Genomic DNA, 25,967 nt, shown 5'->3' with positions numbered 1-25,967 from the left:
TCCCTCATCCCCAGCTGCACAGACAGGGTATAATAACCCTCACGCTTTTCAAAGACGCTGCTGGGGCCTGAATGGGGCTGAGAGTCAGTGGCCTGGTGCCCAATGGGACCTGTGGAACCATGAGAAGTTAGGCTGCAGCATCCACACTGGAGAGATAACCGCTTTGGACCCGCTGAACAGTTTTGTCTAGCTCTTTGCTATGGAATTCTGGGAGTTGGAGTTTTGTTGTGGCTGGGGCCAAACAAACTCCAACTCCCAGATTCCATAGCCTTGAGCCAGAAAAAGTCCAAGCGGGGCCAAACCGGGTTACTTCTCCAGTGTGGATGCAGCCTGTTTGTTGCGGCCCCAGAGTGGATCATTATCAATAATAAAATAATAATAATAATAGGAGCTTTGCTCTGGTGCAAAGAAGCTACATTCCCAGAATCCAGGTCAGTTAAAGGGGTGTCAAACCGGATTACCTCTGGTGTCCTAACAACCCCCCATTCCAGTATCCCTTAGCCTGGGGCCGTGGCACTTAAAGCGCTAAGAAAGTGGATTATTCCTCCAACGCGGATGGCTCCTCTTTCTGTTCGGGGGCGGGAGAGAGAAGTGAGATCGGGGTTGGACCAAAGAGTTTGGGGAGGAAAAGAGCCCTTCTTCTGTCCTCCTCCTCCTCTCCTCCTCCTCCTTGATTGCCAGCGCCTTGACAGTGATGGACAGGCGTCCCCTGCCATTGGGAGCCGAGAGGGGAGGGCCCCCAAAAGTGGAGGCAGCCAATCAGGAGCAGAGAAGGCCTGGGCGGATGAAGGCGAGGGATGGAGATGCGGGCTTCCCCTCGTCCTCCTTCCCCCCCTTCGCAACCTCGCAACCCCACACAACTCCTCCTCCTCCTCCTCCTCCTCCGCCTGAAGGCCAGGCGACAAACCCAGCGCACCTTCCTCCTCTCCCCTTCTCCATCCTTTTCCTCTCCTCCTTTCTCTTTTTGGCGCCTCAGAAGCGCAAGGCGCGCGGCGGCGGCGCTGGCTGCTGCTGCTGCTGCTGCGAAGCTCCCTCCGAGGAGAAAGGGAAGAAGAGAAGAGACAGAGGAGAGGAGAAGGAGCATCGCTCGCCTCAGAAGAAGAAAGAGAGAGAGAGAGAGAGGGACGAGGCGCCTCAGCCAGGGTCCTTCCCCAGGAGGCAAGACAAGGAGGGGCGCCCCCCAGGCCGGGACTTCAGCCCCTTCCTCTTCTCCTCTTCTCTTCTTTTCTCCTCTTCCTCTTCCTTTTTCCTCCTCCTCCTGCTTGCCCTCCTTTCTTCTTCTCTCCCTCCTCTTTCGGCGCCCGCCTTCCTCTCCTCCTCCCTCTCTCGCCGCCGGAGGAGGACGGTGTGTCCGTCGGGGGAGGCTGCACCGGCGAGCTGAGCTCAGCGGCGCAGGTGGCGGGCGTGTGCGAGACGCTGGAGGAAGCGGCGACGTGGAGCGGCTTGGGGCGCTTCCTCTGGTCGCTGCCGGTGCCCCCGGGCGGCCTGCGAGGCCCTCCACCGCAACGAGTCGGGGCTGCGGGCCCGGCGTGGTGGCCTTCCACGGGGGCCACTTCCGCGAGCTCTACCAGATCCTGGAGGGCCACAAGTTCCCCAAGAGTCCCACGCCAAGCTGCAGGCCCTCTGGCTGGAAAGGCCCACTACCAGGAGGCCGAGAAGCTCCGCGGGAGGCCCCTGGGCCCCGTCGACAAGTACCGCGTCCGCAAGAAGTTCCCGCTGCCCCGCACCATCTGGGACGGCGAGCAGAAGACCCACTGCTTCAAGGAGCGCACGCGGCACCTGCTCCGCGAGTGGTACCTCCAGGACCCCTACCCCAACCCCGGCAAGAAGAGGGAGCTGGCCCAGGCCACCGGCCTCACCCCCACCCAGGTCGGCAACTGGTTCAAGAACCGCAGGCAGAGGGACCGCGCCGCCGCCGCCAAGAACAGGTCTCCACGGCAGGGGATCGGAGGGGGATCCTCGGGCAGAAGGAAGGGATGGAGGGAGGGAGAGAGAGAGGAGGACACAAGGATACAGGCACAGCAGCGCTTGAGTAGCTACACTTACTAGAGTAGAAACCCTCACCGATCCAGAGATACTGTGTGTATGTATGTATGTATGTATGTATATACACACACAGATAGAGAGAGAGAGAGAGAGAGAGAGAGAGAGAGGTGGAGGGATGGCTCAAAATTACGAAAAATCCTAAAGAGGAATCGTTTATTTTTTTAATTAATGCTTTATTGAAAATCCAAACAAGAATAATTTGGGGGTAGGGCTCTTTATATACATATCTAGAGAACCCGAGCCCAAATTGATACTCTGTTTCTCCTTTGGATTTTTCTTGTTTTCTTATTTTCAACCATAAATTTGGGGTAGGGTTCCATATATATATATATATATATATATATATACCCCAAATTTAGACCCTATTTAAACCTAAGAAAACAAGGACAATGCAAGCAATGCTCGCAAGCGAGAAGCGGATTTCTTTTTCGAGGAAGAGTCGCATTTGGCTCAGTTTTGTCAGCCGCTGGTTCACTCGGTTTTGTTGGACGTTTTCTGCTCTATTGGTTGTTACGGTGGATTTTAATTAAAAACAATAATATTGGGGGGCAAAAAAAGAGAGAACCATATAGTTATAACCCCCTCCTTTTTATTTATTATTTATTAATAAATGTATTATTTATCTATTTGGAGGAAAGGGCGCGGTGCTGTTGAGTGGCGAGAGAGAGAGATTTTGTAGCAGCTTTTGTTTTGTTAGCCGCCTTGAGTCCCTGTAGGGATATAAACAAAACAAATACAAAGACATAAATAACGGAAAGAAAGAAGTCGGTGGCATGAGCCTTTCTCCCTAGACTTAGCTATAAGAAATGATCTGTTTTAAATACTGTAAGAGTTTAATCCAATTAAATAGTTCAATTGTTGCTTTTTGTGGGTTTTTAACTCTACTCTGTGTTTTTTAGACTGTAAGTCACTTTGAGTCCCAATTTTAGGGGGAAAGCGGGGAAATAATAATAATAATAGTAGTAGTAGTATATCTTTGGGTGCCCTTAGTCTTGTTGTGTGTTTGCTGTATGCCTTCAAAGTCCTTTCCGACTTAGGGCGACTCTAAGGCTGTGGGTCTATCCTGGGGTTTTGGGGGCCAGTTTCTTTAGAAAGGTTTTGCCATAGCCTTCCCTTGAGGCTGAGAATGTGTGACTTGCCCCAATGGGTTTCTGTGGCTGGGATTCGAACCCAGGTCTCCGGAGTCCGATGCTTAAACTACTACGCCGCGCTGGCTCTCTTAAGCCTTGTATACAGTACACACACACACTCACACACATAAATATATGCTAGCTCAGCCGCCTTGACTCTCTATTTGGGGGAAAGGATGCGGTACTACTACTAGTACTACTACTATTCTTATTAGGAAATTCATTCAGGAGAATTGAGGAGATCGCGGTCCCCCATTTTCCCGGGTGCTTTTTTGTTTTTTGTTTTTAAATCTGTTTTATTCTCTTTCCTTTTCTAGGCATAGAGTCACTGTTTGTACTCTGCAGCGATTAATTTCTTTTTTAACAAAGCCATATTGTTGCTGAGCATCTAATAATAATAATAATAATAATAATAATAATAATAATAGGGTCGCCAAAGGTCGGAAACTACTAGAAGGCACAAAAAGTGCCCAATAATATTGATGATGATGATGATGATGATGATGATGATGATGATGATGATGATGATGATGATGATGATAGGGTCGCCATGAGTCGGAAACAACTTGAACGCACACAACAGCAACAGCAACAACAACTAACAATAATGATAATAATAGGGTCTGAGTGTCTGAGTGTCCAACAACAACAGGGTCGCCATAAGTCGAAACGACTTGAAGGCACACAGCAGCAACAACAACAACAATACAGTAAATGAACAAGCAAACAAAAGCTTTATTTTTTACCCCGGCTCTCTGTCAAAAAGATAATCGAAGCGGCTAGTAATAATAATATTAGGGTCGCCGTAAGGCACACAACAACTACAACTAATAATGATAATGACGATGGTAATAGTAGGGTCGACGTTGTTGCTATCCAGTAATAACGATAATAATAATAGGGTTGCCATAAGTCGGAAATGACTTGAAAGCACAACCACCAACACCACCACAACTACTACTGCTACTACTAATAATAATAGAGGGCCAGCTCTGGAGACCCATCCCCACTCACAACTCACAACTCACACTCTCTCAGCCTCAAAGGAAGGCAAAGGCAAACCTTTTCTGAACCAATCTTGCCGGGGAAACCCTTGTGACCTTAAGGTCGCCACGAGTCGGAAACGACTTGAAAGCACACAACGACAACGACAATAATAATATTAATGATGCTATATAATAGGCTGTTTACAGAAAGAGGGAGAGATGCAAGTGTCTGGGAAGCCACCTGTCCAGCTCAAAGCTCATCTTTGAGAGGGTTGCACCTTCCTCCTTCTCCCTGCTTCTCTCAGGTCTAGATGTCTGTGTTGTTTGCGTAAAGAAAGGGCATACTTATAGGCAAAACCCAACTCCTAGTGAAGCAGAACCATTGAGTCAACGGCTCTTCCATCAGGGTTGTTGTTCTATTCAGTGGGGAATAACTGGAGCTAGCAACTTGGAGAGCAGACATTTTTGTAAACCTGTTTTTATTTACTCCCTTTTCGAGGCTGGAATCATGTTGGTTCACAACACGAAGCCACATTTGTATAGACAGCAGTTACATTTTGTAAAAAAAATATTGCTGAGTGTCAATTTTGTTTCATTGAAGTGGAAGTTTCTCTGCTACAGAGGCTGATGACATTTGGACTGAGTAAAAGAGATTTAAAAGGAGGAAGCAGGGAGAAAAGAAAGAGCTCCAAAGACCTTTACACACATTATATCCTAGCATGAGTAAATCTGGCTTTCTTGACTTCTTTTGGTTTAGTTACCAAACTGTATTTGTCCAAAAGCCAGGAGTGAGTATACACAACTCTTTACTTTGATAAATGCGTTCATAGCTCCAAAACACACTGCAGAAATAATCCAGTTTGAGACCGCTTTGACTGCCCTGGCTCAAGGCAAGGAAATCCTGATGAAAACTGTTGTTTTGTGAGATGTTTAGCCTTTTCTGTCAGAGAGCTCTAGTGCCACAGGAAACTACAACTCCCAGGATTTGCCAACACTGATCCAGGGCAGTTAAAGTGCTGTCAAACTGGATTATTTCTGCAGTGTGTCTTTCTCCGCTTCTGAGTCAATATAGCGAGTGATGAAATTGTATGCCCTCTCTTTCCTAACATTCCTAATTGATGCCCTTGGTTCATTCTGTTGTTCTTCTTCTTCTTTAAAGATTTGCTCTGAGTATGAATCAAAATGATGGACCCACATTAGAAATGGACAAAAGGAGAAACCTTGAGGAGAAAAATGATCATTTCTTCCAGGTTTCCAAAGTCAGAATATCAGGTTTTAAACAGCGCCGTGGCTTTATTGTCTTGTGTTATTTTTATGATTGTCTTAACGAAAAGCAGGATATAAACAAAAGTTTTATTGTTGTTATTATTATTATTTATATCCCACTTTTTACCTAAAACTGGGACTCAGGGTGGCTCACAACATTAAAAAAACAACAACAACAACCCAGTACAATTAAAAGCATACAAAAATAGTACATTAAAATAGCATACAAGTACATAGTACATTAAAAAGCATACAAAATAGTACATAAAAATAGACTTAAATTATTACAGTATTAAAACGAGTTACATATTATCAGAATAAAATGCAATGAAAAAAGGTTAAAAAATGTTAAATAATACTTTAAAATATGCTTAGGATGGCAGCTTTATGCAGCAACATTGGATCCTGTTATTAAAGTAGACCTATTGAATCCCAGTGGGATTTACCTATCAACTGTTTTACTGATCAATAAGAAGCAAGTATATGTTATACTTTAGAGAAATGCCTATTTCCCTTCAACAAAATGCAGCATTTCAGAGGAGATGGTGCATTAATTTTAGGGGCTTGAATATTTTGTCTTGTATGAATTTAGAAAAGGGAGGTTTAAGAAGGAGAAATGTTGTTGTTGTTGTTGTTGTTGTTGTGTCTTCAAGTAGTTTCCAACTTATGGCAACCCTAAGGCGACTCTATCACAGGGTTTCCTTGGCAATATTTGTTCAGGGAGGGTTTTGTCTTTGTCTCCTTCTGAGGCTGAGAGAGTGTGACTTGCCCAACATCAACCCATGTGTTTCCAAGGCCAAGCAGGGATTCGAACCCGATTCCCCAGAGTCATAATCCGAGCTCAAACTACTATCTCATGTTGGCTTTAAGGAGTAATATACTGTATTATATATTCTGTTTTATCTCCTACTGCCATTAGTTTACGCTTCACAATTTAGTGTCCCATCATATTGATATCATTAAGGCAGGCTGTAATTTGAATTAATGGAAGTTTACTTGCAAGTAAGCGTGTTGACATTCAGAGTGGCAATTAATATTTCACAAACGAGGTGCATTTCTGCTGCAACAGGCCTCTCTCTATTCTAATATATCGGGCATATTTTTAAAAAGAAAAAAGACTGAACCAGCATGAAATTCAATTAGTTTGCAGAGTATCTCTTTTTGGAGCGAGGAGGAAGATGTGTTAACTTTGGAGCACCGTAACACTATTCTTGACATAAAGCAATAGTAAGACAGAGAAAGAGTCCAGTTGGGCCTAAATACCCTAAAGGCACCTGATCTTGGAAGCTAAGCAGGGCCAGCCCCGGTTAGTACTTGGATGGGAGACCGCCAACAGATGCCAGGTGCTGTAGGCTATATTTCAGAGGAAGGTTTTGGCAAAACTACCTCTGAATACTCCTTGCCCAAGAAAACCCTGTGACATGATGGAGTCACCCAAAGGCATCTTGAAAAAGCACAGATACATAAGAGATATTCTTGCTGTTATTGCTATTCTAAAGCATAGTATGCTCTAGAATTCATTTTCATTTCTCAGACTCATCCACTGTTACATCTTCCTTAGACTAAAAGCAGAAAGCTGTTTCCTGCTTGCCTCTCTCTCTCTCTCTCTCTATCCATACTTTAGACGCAGGGCAGTGGTTTTTAAATAAGCGTATATTAAAGTACGATATCTATTTCACGACGGAAGGATATAATTTAATACCATTACATTTCGCTTCCTGATACCCATGTATACAGATGGATATTTCTAATACTGTTAAATGCTGTATCTGATACATAACCCGGTTAGTAGCCCATTTAAATCATGTATCCTGGCTTAGTGACTTCTCTCCAGCCACCCATCCCATTCCTAAATGCACATCTAAGCGTTACCTTAATCATATTCATTTTGAAATTAAAGTCCTTGTAGCTCACTAGGAGTAAATCTCAAATAAACATAAGGGTGAGGTTTCTTTGTGTGAAATGCTGCTGGCTTCCAATAGTGAGTTTGGGGCAAAAATCCATTCTTAAATATAATCAACTACACCTAGCCTCTTTTGCTTTAATGTGGCTTTCGCTACAAGCCAAATATATGGCCATGATGTTACATCCTATAGAATAATGTGGTTTATGCCCTTTTCAATTGCATTTAGGTTTCTTTGTGTGCAATACAGCTTGCTTCTAATAGTGAATTTTGGGCAAAAATTCATTCTTAAATATAATCAGCCGCACCCGCACTTAATATCTCTTGCTTTAGCATGGCTTTAGCTACAGGCCAAGTGTATGGCTATAATAATACATCCTATAGAATAATATGGTTTATGCCCTTTTCAATTGCATTTAGGTTGCTTTGTGTGCAATGCAGCTTGCTTTCAATAGTGAGTTATGGGAGAAGTCCATTCTTAAATATAATCAATCACACCTCTCCTCTTTTACTTTAACATGGCTTTAGCTATAAGCCAAGTCTATGGCTATAATGTTACATACTATGAAATAATATGGTCCATGCCCTTTTTCATTTTATTTGGGTTTCTTTGTGTGTCATGCAGCTTGCCTCCAATAGTGAGTTTGGGATGAAGTCCATTCTTAAATATAATCAACTACACCTAACCTCTCTTGTTTTAACATGGCTTTAGCTACAAGCCAAGTGTATGGCCATAATGCTACACCCTATAGAACAATATGGTTTATGACCTTTTGAATTTCATCCATCCATCCATCTAGCGTCTATTTGTAAGCATATATTTGAAAGACACATAGATAACGCTTTATGAAGCATCTTTATCCCATTCAGACAAAACCAGTTTTTAATAGAAATTGGAATGATTATGAAAGATATGCATTTTAAAGACTTTATCGTTATTATAGACGGCAGAGTCAAACCCCACAATGCACAGTTGCATTTCATGCACATCGCTGGAGCAGAGTCATTCCTGGGAAATCACACTGTCCTTTTTTTGGAAGATGAACACACACACACACACACACACAAATGCACAATCAGTATTAGTAGAGAACAAAAATGGGAGCGTAAGCAAAAGGGGACTTGGTTGAAGGTGTGTGCCTAGGCTGAAATGAAAAATAAACAGGGAAAGCAGGAGCTCCCTAGAACAGCAAGCCCTGATCGGACAATAGGCACAGCTTTATATTTAGATGCATTCATTAAGAGGAATGACCTATATTTTTCAGTAGGGAGGGAGTCACAGAGGCCCAGTTCACAATTCACAATCTGCCAGTGCTCCTGAAAACAAACCCGTTTAGCCCCATTGACTTGTGGAACAGGAAAACAACCAGGTTATGAAACGGGATGTGGACCAGAGTAAAAATATTCATTAAGAGGATCCTTTCCTGGGGAAAAATAAAGAGGGAAAGGCTTGAATTGTGTGTATGTTCCTGCCTATATCTTTGGAATGGAATAAATTGGAAAGCACAGGAGAAGGTACAATGACAAGGAGTAACTTGCACTTAGTGGGTGGGAGAGAGAGGGGAAGAAATAATTCCACAAAGGGCAAAGCGAGTTTTAGTATAAGTTCTTGCATTTATTTGTCAATCACAAGGAGCAGCATATGAACAAAGGCTGCATATGTGAGAGTAAATGTTACTGAGCTGCACTGATAATGGCAGGGGAATGGCGTCCATAAAGGTCCCTGATGAATCTATATCACTCCCCAGAAGACAAGGAAATAAAATTATAATTACTGTAAAAAGATGGTGATTTCAAGTGGTTTCTGGATTTGCTTTATAAAGAGAAAGGAAGGAAAATGGAACAGGAGCCAAACATTTGGTACACACAGTTAGATGTATTAATTTCCATATCTTTGCCCTTCCCTATGATTTAAAAGACTCCAGAGTCTAGTATAAAATATGTGGGCCTAAATGGGGTTCTTCTGGAATTTGGTGCCCTGAAAGCTTTTCTGGGGAAATGAAGTTTAGGAACCCTGAATTGAGAGTAAACTTTTTCTTTGTGGTTCAAATTGTGAATGATCCTTTGTCGAATTTAGTTTAAGCTCATTTTCTAAACTAGAGGAGAGAAGGTGAGATTCGACTCCATAGTGAAGTAGCAGGAAATTGTGTTTGTTCTCTTCAGTCTGAATGAAATCATGGTGAAAATGAATGGAAATGAGAAAGGGAACAGTTATTTTGAAATATGGGATTTGAATGGGAGTTTATATATACAATAATATGTCTATCTATCTATCTATCTATCTATCTATCTATCTCTCCATCCATCCATCCATCCATCCATCATCCTGAAAGCTGCTTGAAATCAAATATACATCAGTTACTATAACACATGATAATCCTTAGGAGGAATTGTAATTTCAATACTGAATTACCAGATCATACATACTTATCTTATTTATCTTAGCTCTGTTTTTGCTATTCATTTTGGAAAAAACAACTGTTGTACTTGAGAAGATTTAACCTTGTTCAAGATTAATAGTGTTCTTCTTGTCTTTGTTTTAAGAACTGTAGACACCCAGAACAATAAAATGACATAAACAGAGAAAGAAGTAGCAAAAACAGCAATAGCATGGCATATTTCAAGTGTGGACATCAGTTTTATTTCATCTCTGGATGCTCTGATGAAGGCTTTAAAATAACGTCTTGAAATGCTATTAACTATGTCTAATCTGAATACATTCAGATGGACTGTTTAGATGATGAGGATGGATTGGAGGCAGACTTAGGCACACATCTACTCTATGGCAAAATCTGGATACTAGGTTGTTATTGTGAGGCATAACAAAGAAAATCACTATAGGAAACATGCTTAAAATTCAGTAACACCTGAAGATGTCTAGTTCTACATTTCAAGCAGAAATATTTCTACTTGAAAATTAGAACTAGACATCTTTGGGTGTTATAAATGTTCCTCTGTCTAATAAAATATGAAATACATGGGCTTTCCTGTGAGTAAATCTCATTGTACTCAAGGGGAGCTTATTCTGAGCAGCCATGCTTTTTTCTAACTGAAGATTGTGCTGTAATTATGGTCTCTTGAAAGTGTGATATTTGAAGAATATTCTAAAACTGAATTATTTGGAAATTACTTCCCCTGAAAGAAAACCTATTTCAAAAATATTACAGGATCCAAACTCCCATGTGTTTATTATTGCACACCCCATAAATCATCCAGTAAAACATGACTGGAAAACCGTAACGGAAAGTATAGCACTCAAGAAAAGGAAATAATAAAGGAAGCTGATGAGAAATGTTTTCTGAAAAGAAGGCGCTGGCAAAATAGTAAGTTATCTACTAATGCAATCAGATGCAACACCAACGTACAGAATCTGAAAATATAATGTAAAATCACAAATTCCTGAATTAGAATTGCGCACATTATCCAGATGGCAGAGTTGTAAGGCTTTCACTAACTTGTAAAATGGTATAATAAATATAAATGTTGGGAATGATAGATAAATTAGTATAGTGGGCAGTATAAATTAAAGCAATTCCTATTCCAGTGGATAACCATTTCTTCATGGCCCTAAACATTGTGTGCGCACACATGGATCTATACCAGGTTTTTTCAGATTTCCTAATCCACAAAGAAACATGTGCATTTGCTATTTGACTCATGCTTGTTAGAGAACAATGTGGTGGCAGAGTAGGATGAGATGGGGGGCACCTGTACAAACTCATAAATGTGCCCCATAATATAACCAACGCTTTTCTGTGATTCCTCATTGAAAAGGAAGATTGGTAATATTCTTAACAGAAAAATTGGTCTGATAAATCTCTAAGGAACCCCAGGATCCTCAGGTATAGAGTTTAAAAACCAAAGAACAGCACCAGTTTAATCTACCTCCCGCATACATCTAGTGTTGTTCATACTGTAACTCCCATTAGCCCCCAAGTCACACAGCGAAAGGTGAGAGATCATGGGGGCTGAAAGTGAAAATATTTGGAGTGCATCAGGTGGAGCTGCACCAAAGTCATACTGATGTTATGGTGTGTTGATACCTAGCCATTGTATGACCTGGGGACATTCATACTATGCAGTTATAGCTCTGTGATTCTATTGTAACTGCCATGGTTTAGTCCTATGGAATCCTAGGATTTGGAGTTAAGGGAGAGATATTTATAATTCCCAACCAGAAAGTTCGAGTGCCTCACCCAGGATTCCATAAGATGTTGCCATGGCAGTTAAAGTGGGATCATAGTGCTATAAGTGTGTTGCATGAATGGTCCCCCGGAATTTCAGATTCTGGAATCAGGTTTGGCTAGGATGGCTGCAGATCTCAGAAAAATTGTTGTTGTTGTTGTTTTTACTTTGATGGCTCCTAAACCTCAGTGGCTATTGAAAAGGGTGTTTTTTCCCCAAGCTCTTAATTGCTGTTGGCAAAAGCATAAATCTTGGGTAGACAGTGGCCCCAGCAGGTGGATGGTAAAGAAATGGATGGATAGATGGGGATGGAGTTGGGAAACAGTGTGACCTGGTTGGATTTGGAGGCTTGGTTGTAACCCATGGTAATATTTAGAAGATCTGAAAGTCACATAATAGAGTTATTGTTAGAACAATACACAGATTAGCATAGATTAACATACCCAACTCTCTTCCATGCCAGCATTCTCTGAAGATACCAGCCACAGACGCTGGCGAAATGTCAGGAATAAACTCTTCTAGAACATGGCCACATAGCCCTAAAAACCCACCAAAAAAACCCTATAGAGTTATTGTTGTTTGTGGTGTGGACATTTACTCATTTTCTACCACAATAACTTCTACTCAAACAGTATAATGAAGGACCACAGCTTCTAAATGGAATATATTTAATGGGTAAAGAAAGGATAAAGTCATTTTTAAGGGGATAAGATGGTCGCCATAAATTGGAAATGACTTGAAGGCACACAACACCACCATCATGACCAACAACAGATGATGTGTCTTATATGCATCGGCTATAAGACCCCACGTGCCTGCTTTTGTTTTCATGTAGCAACACCCATATAAGGCAAAATGTCTAGACCAGTGCTTCTTAAGCTATCTGATATGCAGAACTGTCAAGAGTTTTTTTCACTGGCCCCATATTTATGCCAATTAAATACAACTGTTTCTTTCCTGGAAACTCACCATGGACTGGCAGCCAATAAATCGCAGACTGACACCTATCCCTGGACCAACACTTTGGATTTCTAGCACTGGTCTCAATGACAAGATTTGTTCTTGTCCTTTGGGTAAAATGATGAATTGATGTCCTGAATTGCTGAGTGATATCAATTTTTTTTGTTCATTTGCACTAGAGTAGACCCATTGAATCACTGGAATTTACCTACATGTTGACTCACCATTTAACAATTGAGCCAGTGGGTCTGTGTCAGTTCATACTAACACAGAGGATTCAGATCATGTCAAACCAAAATGAAAAAAACACAGCAATGAAAATATAATATGACGCCATGATTCTTATGAACCCTCTCTACTTCTCCTAAGCCAGCCATCCCATTGTAGAGATGAAAGAAAGCACTTTTGGTATATATTGTTTAATTAATTTGTGACATTTGTTCCCACAAAGCAGGGTGATGGCCTCGGAGTTATACGGACATAGTTTGTTTGTTTATTTATTTATTTATTTATTTATTTATATTTCCTGCCTCTCCCAGTTGGATCAAAGCAGGATTACAACCTAAAATACATCCAGAAAACAGTCAGTAAAACATGACAATAATAATATTTAGTTTAAATTGTCTATCAACTCTATCATTAATAACAGCGTTAATAAGAATTCCAAGACAAGCATCGTCAGAGTAGTGGAGCAGTATCTTTCATATAAGGTCCGGCAGGTACGCCCGCCAGAAGACATCCGTCTTAATTGCCCTCTTGAAAGCATCCAAGGAGGTAATAAGACAGATCTCTTCCGGGAGGCTATTCCACAATTTTGGAGCAGCAGTTGTGAAAGGTTTTTGGGAAGTTGTTACTAGTCTAATCGTTTGTAACTCTAATAAGTATTTCCCAGATGTTCTGAGTGTGCGGGGTGGATTATGTAGGGAGAGGCGTTCCCGCAAGTAACTCAGGCTGAAGCCATGTAGGGCTTTAAAGGTGATAACCAATGCCCTTGTACTGTGCCCGGAAGCTGATCGGCAGCCAGTGAAGAGATTTTAACACAGGTGTTATATGGTCAAACATGCAAGAACTGGTGACCAGTCTGGCTGCCATATAATGGATCAGCTGAAGCTTCCGAACTTGGTACAAGAGTAGTCCCATGTAGAGTGCATTACAGAAATCAAGACAAGAGATTACCAGTGCATGTACCACTGATTCAAGATCCTTTTGGTCCAGGTAGGGATGCAGTTGGCGTATCAACCAAAGTTGGTACCAAGCACTCCTGGCTGTCGCATCTACTTGAGATGACAGCTGTGAGGACAAGTCCAGGAGTACTCCCAAACTGTGAACGCAGTCCTTTAGGGGAAGTCTGACCCCATTCAGGACCGGTTGACAAATTTCCTTCCCTGGACTTGGGGTTCCTATTGCAAGTACACTGTACCTCTGTTTTCTCTGGATTCAGCTTGTCTCTCATGGCTATTAAGCAGGATGACTTCCTGCAGAAACAGTGGGATACCTTTGCATGCTGGTTGCCAGAGAGTGCTGTTGCTCTTGTGTTTTACTTGTAAGCTTACCAAAAACATTTTGCTGGCCACTATGTGACACAGGATGCTGGGGAAGAAGGGCGTTTTACATAGTTCTTCAGGGCTCTTCCCAGTCTCCAAAACCAGCATAAGTGAACTTCTTTTTGTCCTCTCTCAATCTTAGACCACTGTCCCTGGATGTTCCAAGTTGCCTTGCAAGGACAGAAGTTGTCTTTCCTAATCCTGGAATTTTTGTGGGAAGCAGCATGTATAAGTAAACATCCATTATTTCTCTAATTTCACAATTTGCAGTAAGAACACAGGAAGATCAATGATGGAATAAATCTAATTCAGAAGGGGATACAGCCCAGGGTAGAACATTTGCTTTGCCTGCAAAAGGTCTTTGGCTTCATTGTGTGGCATTTTTAATTTCCTGAGACCACCCTGGGCAGCCAGTACCCAACAGAGAAGATAATACTAGGTAAGAAAGACACCTAATCTGACTTCATTTAAAGCTGCTCCCTAGGTCTTTCATGTTCCATCTATTCCAGCATTTTCTTTCTAGAAATCAGCAGCTAGATCTTCCTTTTTCTTTCCTGGCTGTCCCTAGCAGCTGATATTTAGAAGAACATTGTCCAAACATGGTGGTTCCATTGAGCTGTTAAGGTCTTTGACAGATCTGTTCTCCATAAATTTACCCATGGATCAAATGGTCCAATCAGTACTGTTTGTGCGAGGAAAGGATGAAGTGGAATTTGTCATGGGTGAGAAACTTCTCTCAGAGTGTATCTACACACTACATCACTGTAACTATTCCAGCTCCATCTTCCAGAATCCCGGGATGTGTAGTTTAGAAAGATAGTTAATTCTCTGTCAGAAAGACCTAATGCACTCCCCTGAGCTAAGGCACTAGAGCTCACTATCAGAAAATTATAAACTCTTCATCAAATAATTGAATTTAGGATTTTGTATGGTGGAACCATTGCAGTTTAAGTGGAATTGAACTGGCATAACTGTATGATAAAGATACCCTCTAGATGTCATGTGCCTTCCAGTTGTTTCTGACTTATGGGGACCCAAAAAAAAAAACAATCTATTGCAGAGTTTTAATGGCAAGATTTGTTAAGAGGGGGGTTGCCTTTGCCTTCCTCTGAAGGTGTGAATCACACAAGGTCACTCAGGGGGTTTCCATGGCTGAGCAGGGATTTGAGTCCAATGCTGAAACCACTACACCATGCTAACTGTCTAGATGCACTATATACATCTGTCCTAATCAGTTAGTGTAGGTGGAAATAATAAAAATGCAGGCATGTGATGCAGTGAAGATATTACTCCTTACCTGAAGTAAGGAGGAAAAGCTAATGTAGTTTGTTCCATTTGCAAATTACTGAGATTAGTGGAGTGGTAGAATTTTTAGAGTTAATGGGAGGTGGTTGGGATAGTAGGTGATACAGGAGTGGGATAGTGACATGATGGAAGTCATTGCAAGTTAAGTGCATGGGAGATGTTAGTTCATTAGTATAAGGCATATGACAACCTCCCCAACCTGTTTCTTTCCAGATGTGATAGACTACAGCCCCCATCATCTTCAACTGGCATGCTTGAAGAGATGGCCCAAGCCTGGGAAAAATTGTGTCTTGTCCAAAGCAAAGGTAGATAATACACCAAAAGACAGACAGATTATATGGGATCATGAGGTAGAAAATATCCCAAGTACCTCACCAGCCCTAATGGTAAAGATTCAATTATGGCAAATGAAACAATTTCCTGATGCCATTCCATGCTAATCAGAACCTGCTTCTGGTGGAAATTCAGTCTCTTTCTGCCAAACAATAGAGCTTGCCTTAGTGACTGAAATACCTGTATGGGAGTATCCAAAGAAGGAATGACAGATATTAGGACTGGGGAAGAGCTTTTATCAAAAGGAGAAGTCTGGCAAGTGTTTCATGGGAAATCTTTGACTTTCATCGAGCCTGACTATATCAAGTCAGTCAAAACATGGATTGACTAGTTAAAACAGCCCTGTTGGCATTAAGACTGTCTTATTGGGCTTGGGTCTTACAAATGCAAGAATCCACATCATCACATGGAATATTAGTGTCTACCTCCCCACAACAAACATAACATATTGAAACCAGTTTGGGAGGCCCAGTTGAGATTCTGTTTTTATTGTTGTTATCTGCCTTCAGGTTTACTCTGACTTATGGTGACCTTATAGTGATCTTATAGTCTTATAGTGATCACGGGGGTTTCTTGGGAAGATTATTCAGAGAAGGCTTGCCATTGCCTTCTTAGTCTGAGAGAGTTTGACTTGGCCGCAGTCACCCAGTAGAGGTCTGTGGCTGAGCAGGGATTTGAACCTTGTTCTCCCAGATTCCTAAGCCAACACACAAACTGTTTTTTTTGTGTGTGTTTTTTTCCTGGCTATGTGGCCGTGTTTCAGAAGAGTTTATTCCTGACATTTTGCCAGCATCTGTGGCTGGCATCTTCAGAGAAAGACATCCAAAGATGCCAGCCACAGATGATCCTAGTCCTAGTGGTCTCTTCCAACTCTACGATTCTATGATTCTATGAATAAACTCTTCTGGAACATGGCCACATAGCCAGAAAAACCCATGAAAAACTATGGACGCTGGCCATGAAAGCCTCCAGCCTCACATTGTTATGCCACAATTAGTGAATAATGAGAAGTACAGTATATAGTATATAGAAAAGAGACAAGCAAGTGCATCTCTACAAAGAGAGATGAGGTTAATAGCAAAACTCTTTTAAGCTGTTCTTAGTATCATTACTATACCATACTGAACACATGCAATCTTGGTATGATTTTGGAAACTAAGCAGGATCATGCCTCTTTACTACATGACTGAGAGATCATCCAGCTATGAAAAGAATCTTGCCTGAACCCTTGGAGAACAATGGCTGCCAGTCAAAGTGACCAGTACTGGACTAGATGGACCTGGCTCATTATAAGGCAGCTTGCTATGTTCCTATAATGAGGGCCTTGCCTACCAATAGTAGGCTGGCAGAATGAGACAACTGCCTCAGGCAGCAGATTTGGGGTGTCACAAGAGGGCAGCAAATTATTAATTATTTAACTAATTATTCTATTTTTAGTGCAGAGAATGGAGACTGTGGGATTTTCTACTTCCAGGGACAAAATAAGTTGCATGGCTTTATGTCCCATGCAATTTGACTTGGGTGGGTAGGTATAACAACCCAATTTGTTGTTATATTGTAAGTTGTTTAATTGTATTTTAAAGGGGGTGGGATTGGGGGATATGGATTGTACATTTTAATGTTGTAAGCCGCCCTGATTGCAATGTGCAGAGGGGTGGGATAGAAATAAATTTATTATTATTATTATTATTATTATTTGTATTTGTTGCTTCATCTCCCTGGTCTGACGCTGCCAGAGGGGTAGCTCTAGTCCACTATTGACTGCTTTGGCTGGCAGGAGATCTCTAATGGTTTGCACCAGCCCTGTTTAATCTGTGTGATATTTTCTTCTAGCCCCTAATAACAGTATCAATAGAACCTTGAATCTTGCACTTGTGAAGAATACACTCATGTCTTTCATCTGTGAATTGTTTTTCTGTAAGTAGAGAGGGTGAGGCAAAGAAATAAGTCATGGTGATGATATTATTGTTGTCTTGTGCTTTGAAGTTGTTTCTGACATATGATGATCCCAAGGTAATCCTAGCATGGTGTTTTCTTGGCAAGATTTATTTAGAGGAAGTCTGCCACTGCCTTCTTCTAAGGCTGAGAGAATGCGAGTTACCAAGTCACCCAGTAAATTCCCATTTCTTAGCAGAAATTTGGACTTTGAGAGACTAGGGAGACTAGTCCAACATTCATACCACTACACCACCCTGGCAGTGATGAATATAGCCAGGGTGAATTATGGCAGAAGGCAGACAAGAGTTTAAGGGGGAAGGCATGACAGTTAACGTCTGATGAGGGTATAGCTGTAATTATGTTTTTGTTGCAGGACTGGAGAAGTTAGAAGAATGATTTCTTCTGTTCTTTTACAGTGCAGCTTTCTGAGCAAGGGGTGGGTGGGCCATCACTTTGTTGGTAAGAGTAGATTACAGTTCTTGATTCTTTATTAACCTGAGTATGCAGGAGGATCAGAATGTATTATTGTGTTTTACATCTTTTGATGATGAATGAGGATGACCAGGGTGGAGGGGATGCTTAGATTGCAATGGAGATGAGATGTTGGGGTGGAATGACATGGAGTGGAAGTCAAGGTGAAAACAGAGGGGAGGGTGTTGTGCAAGGTCCATAATTTGAAAGATATGTCAAACTGATTGCGTGAAAACTCAGTAGATCTGTGCTGCCACACATTTTGTGGTTGGTATATTTTGACATTTTATAATCAGGGGGCCTGGAAGGATTTCAAACCTTTTACTGTGCAATCCTCTATATCAATGCTATCCAAAATGGTGGCCCATGGATCCAGGCCAATCCATGAGCCATTGCCTGCCATGGGCATGATAAACCCGCTGGTCAGCCACATCAGATAGCTTAAGAAACACAGCTGAATACGTCTACTCAGACGTATGCCCCACAAAGTTATACAGTCCTCCCTTCTCTTACGTGGGAGATCCGTGCCAGCCCCCCCACATAAGGGGAAATTTGTGTATGCTCATGCGCCATTGGAAATATTTGGGTGCGTGCATGCAGTGTGGCGCATTCATAACATTGTGCAGTGGCTTCAGTATATGCTGAAAGCCATAGAAGAGAAGCCTGCGTATGGTGCAGGCTCACTGTATGATGATAATGATGATGATATCCTGCCTTTCTCCAAGACTGGGGCTCAGGGTGGCTTACAACATTAAAAAATAGTACAATTAAAAGCATAGAAAAATAATACAATAAAATGGAATTAAGTTATTGCAATAATTAAAACAAATTACATGTTAAAATATTAAATACAATAGTTTAAAAAGATAAAAACATTTAATGTTTCTTACCCCTAGGTAAGTTGATATAGGATTGCAGTTTTTAAAGTTTATAAGAGCTAATGTAGTTTTAAGTGTTCTGCTGGCTTTTAATTGCTGAACTTGCTGTCATTTTAAAATGTTGATATATTGTTATTGATGGTTGTTTCAGTCAGGGGCATTTTGTTATTGCTGTCATTTTGACTGTAAGCAACGCTGAGATAGCATAGGATAAAACATATTTAGAAATAAATAATCAAGGCTGATCAATGTAAGGCAAGTGGGAATCAAGTGAGAGTCAATGGAAATCAGCCAGACTGTAAAAGCAAGTGGACTTTTACATGCGATTAATCCAATCCTATAGGTTTCAGTTCAAAAGCAGTGCCTGATCATTTCAATGCAGCTTGCTCCCAATCTGTAGTGTAGTTCCAGACTGCCATTTAAACTGCACAAAATATTAACCACTGAAATAAATTTTAATAAATATTTAAAACAAAGGCCTGATTCTCAGTGATCCCAGCCATGCTTGCATTCCTTGGGAAGAATGTAGTAATATCAACATTTCCCCTTCCCATTGTAAATAAAAGATGAAAAATCTAGGGGAGACAGAAGGGCCATAAATCCAACTGTTAATCTCAGGTAGAGTAGTCCTATTGTATCAGTGTGATTTAGATAAATGTCACTTCATTCCCATTGAGTCAACCACACTACACTAGCTTGGATTAACAAGCAGATGTAGATGGTGACACACCTTGAGGCGGTTTCCTTTGGTTTGAGGCCCTGGTGAGTTGAGAAGCAAAATACGTAAACCAAAAAATTAATAAAAGCAAGTCATCAATCAGTTCCTATATATATGAGGTCAAATGGGGATAGGGGAAGGGGAAGCAATGGTTTGAAGCCATGGATAATTGGAGGTGGGGACTGTGAATATCTGCAAGGATGAAACTCTTGAGACAGTCGAAGCGCAGGGATAAAGATTGATGGGAACTGAATTCTGAGGCAGAGGTGAAGAGAAAAGACCTCTTTGGATAGGTAAAGGTAAAGCATGCCTAGAAACAGAGAGTTTTTAAGGGACTAGAAAAAGAAGAACTAGGTGTAGGAATGTTGACGGTGTAAGGTGACAAGAGGAGGCCATCTAGCAGAAGTATGGGGCTGGTTGGTACAAACATGCTGCATATCCAAAGGTGGGTTCCAGAGCTTGGGGAACTGACTTCCATGGAGGCTTGGAGAACTACCCTTTGCTGCTGGGGATTCTGTGAGTTGTCATCCAAATTAATTATAAGGCCAAGGCTGCATTTGCACTGCAGAAAAACTGCATTTTGATACTGCTTTAACTATGTTGTTGTTGTGTGCATTCAAGTCGTTCCGACTTATGGCGTCCCTAAGGTGAATCTATTATGGGGTTTTCTTGGCAGAGGAGGTTTGCCATTACCATCCCCTGAGGCTGAGAGCATGTGAATTATTCAAGAGCATCCAGTGGATTTCCATGGACAAACCGGGAATCAAAACCTGGTCTCCAGTCATAGTCCAACACTCAAACCAATTTCCATGGCTCACTGCAATGGGATCCTGGATTTGTAGCTTCTTGTGGCACCGGATCTCTCTGACAGTATCTCAAAAAACTACACATCCCAGGATTTCACAGCATTGAGCCATGTAAGTTGGTTTGAGGGTTGGACTATGAATGGAGACCATGGCTCAATTCCCAGCTTGGCCATGAAAACCCACTGGGTGACTTTGATCAAGTCCCTGCAATTTCTGCAGTGCAGATGCAACCTTCGCCTTCTTATTCATTTTTGGACAACAGCTCCCAGAATCCCAGCAACCATGGGTAGTTAGGGAATTGTGAGAGCTGTAGTCCAAAAAGTCGCTTCTCCAAGCTGTGGGTGAGTGTCCCATGCAGAGACAGTTGTCTCTTTTGAAGGAAGGAGGGAGGGCTAGAGACCAGCTTTCAATATTTCCTATCCCAATGTTAGTGGGTGCGGGGAGTGAGGGGAGTGCGGACCACACCAGGTGACACCCTAAGAGGGAGTGGCACCACTGCTTCCCAGATGTCGGCTTTTTGGTGGAAACAGGCTGAAGCATTTACCTGTGCCCCTTTAAAATACCAAAGAGATGGGGTGAGTGGGGTGAGAAGAGAAAGGAGAGGCCCCAGATTTTTAAAAAAATCAAATTTCAAATTTTATTTTTAAACATTTTGCATAAACTTCAAGCATATGAAACTATGTATACATAAATACATTTAGGCTGTGCATATGATGTTGTAATTTAAAATGTATAATTTTAATTGTGCTAGTTGTTTATGGACTTTATCACAAACAGGCAAATTGGGGGCAAATTGGTTAAATCCCGTGCAGAAACGGGATTTAAAAGTCCGCAAAACAGCTGCCAAAGTGGGTTGTTTTTCAGACACATCGATTCAGTGAGAAATAATGCAAGATTAATCTGAACGGAAAGCCGACAAAACCCCCTTCTTTTTACTTTCAGAAGTTCCCCGAAAGTAAAAAAGAGTGGGTTTCGTCGAATTTTCGTTTGAATTAATGTCATGTTATTTCCCATTGATGGCAGCGTTGTCTGAAAAGCTACCCACTTTTGCAGGTTATTTTTACTTTCTGTTCAGGTTAACCCTGAACGTTGTGTGAAAAGCAACCCACTTTTGTGGGTTGTTTTCACTTTAAATCCATTTTCTGCACAGGATCCATCCCATGTGATAAAGTCCTAAGTCACAACTATTACCATGACATTCTGTGGCACATGGGAATTAGGATTTATGAGAAACATTAGTACCAAAAACATTACTAAAGATTCTATATGGTGTGGTGAGAGAGGAGATCAATGGAGGGGGGGGTGACATTATGAATTACAGCACTGGGTGTTGCCAACCCTAGTGACGCCACTGCCTATCATGGGATTTTCTTGGCAAGACTTCTTCAGAGGGGCTTTGCCATTCCCTTTCCCCAAGGATGAGAGAATGTGACTTGCCCAAGGTCACCCAGTGAGTTTCCATGGCCAAGCCGAGAATTGAACCCTGGTCTCCAGTCGTATTCCAATGCTTAAACCAACCTCCATGGTTTAGTGCTATGGATTCCTAGGATCTGTAGCTTCTTGAGACACCAGAACTCTCTGACAGAGGAGGCTCAATATCTCACAAAACTGCAAATTCCAGGATTGCACAGCATTGAGTCTTGGAATTTGGTTTGAGTGTTGGGCTAGGACTGGAAACGAGGGCTGGATTCCCAGCTCAGCCAAGGAAACCAACTGGGTGACCTTGGGCAAGTCAATGCAATTTTCTGCAGTGCAGATGCAGCCTGCACCTCCCTCCCAGAATCCCAGGCCCTAGAAGCCATGGGTAGTTAGGGGATTCTTGGTCCTGTAGTCCCAAAGGTCACATCTCCAAGTTGTGGGTGGGTGTCCCTTGGGGAGAGAGTTGTCTCTTTTGAAGGAAGGAGGGAGGCAGGGGGACCAGCTTTCATGAGCTTCTAGCCCAGTGTGACCCTCCACACTCCGTTCCCTTTGCAGGCTTCAGCAGCAAGTGATGTGCTCTCAGGGCACAGGAAGGTCTCTGCCTTTGGAGGAAGAAAGCACTGGGGAGCCTCTTCTGGGCACTGCTTCCAGCCCAGCTGCCAGCCTGTCCAGCAAAGCCGCAGCTTCCTCGGCCATCTCCATCACCTCCAGCGACAGTGAATGTGACCTGTGAAGAGGAAAGAAGGATGAAGAAGGAAAAGGAGGAGGAAAAATACAGAGGAGGAAGAGAGAAGGAGGAAAAAAGACAGACATGGCTGACCTCACCAAGGGACAGAGGGCAGAAGGACAAGACAGACTGGGCCGCAAGTGGCTTAGCCAAATCCTCCCTTGCCAGCCAGTTGACTTCCATGGCTCAATGCTGGCCACTTTGCTTTGCTTCTGGGCTGGTTGGGGAAGGAGGAAGACTAGCCACCCAGGACTAGCTGGCTACAACCCACACCCCAAGAGTTTTGGGGTGCTTTTGTAGCAGAAAACACCCAAAAAACTTTTTCTGAGAAATAAAAGACTCACTCCTTGCTTCCAGCTGCATTTTCGCTTCTTCAAACCAGCATCGACTATTATAAAGATTCCTCAAAACAGAACAGCATCCAATCACAAACAAAATGAAAAGACACAGAGAGAAAATGGAGGCTTGGGGAAGAGACAGAAAAAAGCTCACTTCATTGTCTACCATAATATTCCCCCCTGCCTCAAAATTTGGGGGTTTTCCAGCTGAAAAGACACTGGGTGTCATTTTTGTGTGTGTCATTATTATTTTTTAAATAGTTTGGTTTTACTTTCAGAAGGTTTTTATATATATATATGTATAAATATATAAATATATAAATATTCTATATAATGTTTATTGGCTTATTTAAATAATTATCTGTCAGTAGGTCGTTTTTATTTGATTACTATGATGATTAATTATTGTTAATATTATTACTATAATTATTATTTGGGGGCTTGATGCTTATGTGCACAGGTGATTTCAGCCTTTCTTTCTTTCTTTCTTTCTTTCTTTCGTTTGTTTCTTGCCCAAGAGCATGTGGAGGACCAGGTATTGTACAGGGAGGGAGGGCAATCAAAACACAAAGAGAAAATAAAGAAAAAAAACAACAGTTCCAAGGTAATAAAAATGTTGGGTGAGCGAAACTAACTCTTTTTCCATTGCTTGACTCTTAAAAAAAAGACCCTTAATTTTAGGCAGAAGAGTTGGAGGGTTTCTGTTGTTGTTTCTTCTGATGCAGAAGATTTAAGAGGAGGCCAAAGAACACACTTCCATGAATCAAGAATGAACTGGATTTTAAAGGTTCCAAAAAATGATGGTCAGACTATTCTCTTCAGCAGATCTCAGTCCATTCACACAGGAAAGGGGGCAGATTTAAGCATAACCTAGGTAAGATACAATTTAGGGACACAGGACGTTATCAGACAAGGGAAATTGGAAGTATAATCCAATGGCAATCCGAATGCAATCATGGGGTTTAATATTATTGCGTGATAGACTACCACACTCAATTTCGGGCAATGGGAAGTCAGTCCAAACGCAATCATGAGGTTTCACGTTATTGCGTGAGAGGTGATCACACACAATTTTGGGCAATGGCAAGCTATTTTCAGGCAATGGGAAGTCAGTTTGAACACAATTCGCATTCATGTAAATTCGTTGAACTAGCGAATTCACGTGAATGCATTCTGGCCCCACTTTCTTTTCATTTTAAATTAAGAGAAGTTCCTCCCATGTGATAAACTCCACAGATTTTGTGTGTCCTTCAATGTAAAAAGAAAAACACCTAACTTTTAACTTGTTAAAGAATTCTCTCCATGCCATGGTTCAAGGCTATGGAAGTCTAGGAACTGTAGTTTTGTGAGCCTTCTCTGTCAGTGAGCTCAGGTGCTCTTTCATTTTTGCTTTTATTTTATGGGGTCTTTTAACCGTGACAAATAATCCGGGTTGCTATTACTTAAACTGCTCCTGCCATGGAATTCTGGGAATTGTAGTTGGTTGTGGCAGCAGAGCTGTCAATTATCTGGGAGTAAATACCGCCAGCAAGTATATTAAATTGGGATGAAGGCTAGCAAAAATCACACAGATATAGCCAAAACAATATACAGTACACAGCAGAGTATTTTAAAAATACCCAACAACCAGCTGTTGGTATTGGCAGTGCACTGACCACTTTTTGCACTTAAAAGAAACAATCATAGACAGTTGATTCAACCAAAGTCCTGGAGGTTTTTTTTTACCTTCAGTTATAATATGTACAATATAAAACAGCATGTCTATGTGTGTGTATACACACACACACACTCCTTTCTGACTTTCAATCAACTTCAATGTCTGTTTCACAGCTACAAACTAAAACAGTAGCTCACAACAACAGCCTGCTGCCCCAACAACAGCTCACAAGCAACCAAACATTCCAGGTGTCAATTGTCACGTGAACTGTGAGCAGTCTCCTGGTCGACTAATATAGAAAGTTGGATCATGTGAGTCATCATTCAGTCAATCAAAATATTTTTCTGTTGTTTAAAGGCATATTGCATCAACAAATAATGCAGAAATAATCCACTTTGCTCTCAAACACACTGCAGAAATAATCTAGTTTGAGACCGCTTTAACTGCCCTGGCTCAATGCTAGGGACTTCTGGGAACTGTTGTTTTGTGAGGCATTTAGCCTTCTGTCAGAGATAGCCCTGGTGCTACAATAAATACAATTCTGCAGTGGGTTTTGAGGTCCAAAACACACTGCAGAAATAATCCAGCCTCACAAACTTCAGTTCCCAGAAGTCCCTAGCAAAACCGCCATTACAGTTATGCTTCTTGACTTGCATAGGATTGGGTTGGGCCCTTAGAAATGGAGCCCAATCATCCTGACCCCTTAAAATCAAACAATCAATCAAAAATCAATCAAATTTGCCCTCAAGGAGATGTGGAATGAACTCCAGTTTGATGTTGGAAGCATAGTGGGTTTCTATGGGGCTTCATTTACTGCCCACCTATTCTGATCGTCTATAAACATGAAACTTTTGTGAGACATTTAGCCTTCTCTGTCAGAGGGCTCTGGTGCCACAATAAACTACCATCTCCAGGATTCCCTAATACTGAGCCAACGCAGCTAAAGCGGTGGCAAACTGGATTATTTCTGTAGTGTGTTTTGGCACACAGTTTCATGTCATCAGAATGAATGAATGAAGCCCCAATGAAACCTATTTTACTTCCAGCATCAATCTGATCCAGCACTGATGTCTCACAACTACAGTTCTCAGACTCTCATAACATTGAACCATGGCAGTGAAAGTGTTGACAAACTGGATTGTTTCTAAAGTGCAGATGCAGCAGCAGGCCAAACTGCATTTCACTTCAGCCAGCAGTCTTGGCTCCCTAAACCCATCCATCCTGATCCACAACTCCGATAAGCCAGAAAAACCAATTCTCCATCTATCATTTTATTTGCACAAATAATAATAATTCTGGGTTTTTCCTCCCTTGCATCGCTTAGCTGGATTTTATTCCTCCTCCTCCTTCTCAAACT

The 25,967-nt window shown here is 41.7% G+C and overlaps 1 protein-coding gene across 1 annotated transcript; it reads left to right on the top strand.

Moving 5' to 3' along the window:
• Positions 1-694: 694 nt before the first annotated feature.
• Positions 695-23,228, top strand: SIX6 (SIX homeobox 6). The gene is given in 7 exon segments (XM_042460831.1): positions 695-790; positions 1,339-1,479; positions 1,481-1,527; positions 1,529-1,593; positions 1,596-1,633; positions 1,636-1,928; positions 22,444-23,228. Coding segments are annotated over 7 exon segments (858 nt in total). The 3' UTR covers positions 22,622-23,228.
• The last annotated feature ends 2,739 nt before the right edge of the window (positions 23,229-25,967 follow it).

Source organism: Sceloporus undulatus, chromosome 1, assembly GCF_019175285.1.
Source record: "Sceloporus undulatus isolate JIND9_A2432 ecotype Alabama chromosome 1, SceUnd_v1.1, whole genome shotgun sequence".
NCBI lineage: Eukaryota > Metazoa > Chordata > Lepidosauria > Squamata > Phrynosomatidae > Sceloporus > Sceloporus undulatus.
Note: the sequence above shows the minus strand (reverse complement) of the source record. Positions and strands in the feature narration are given on the sequence as shown.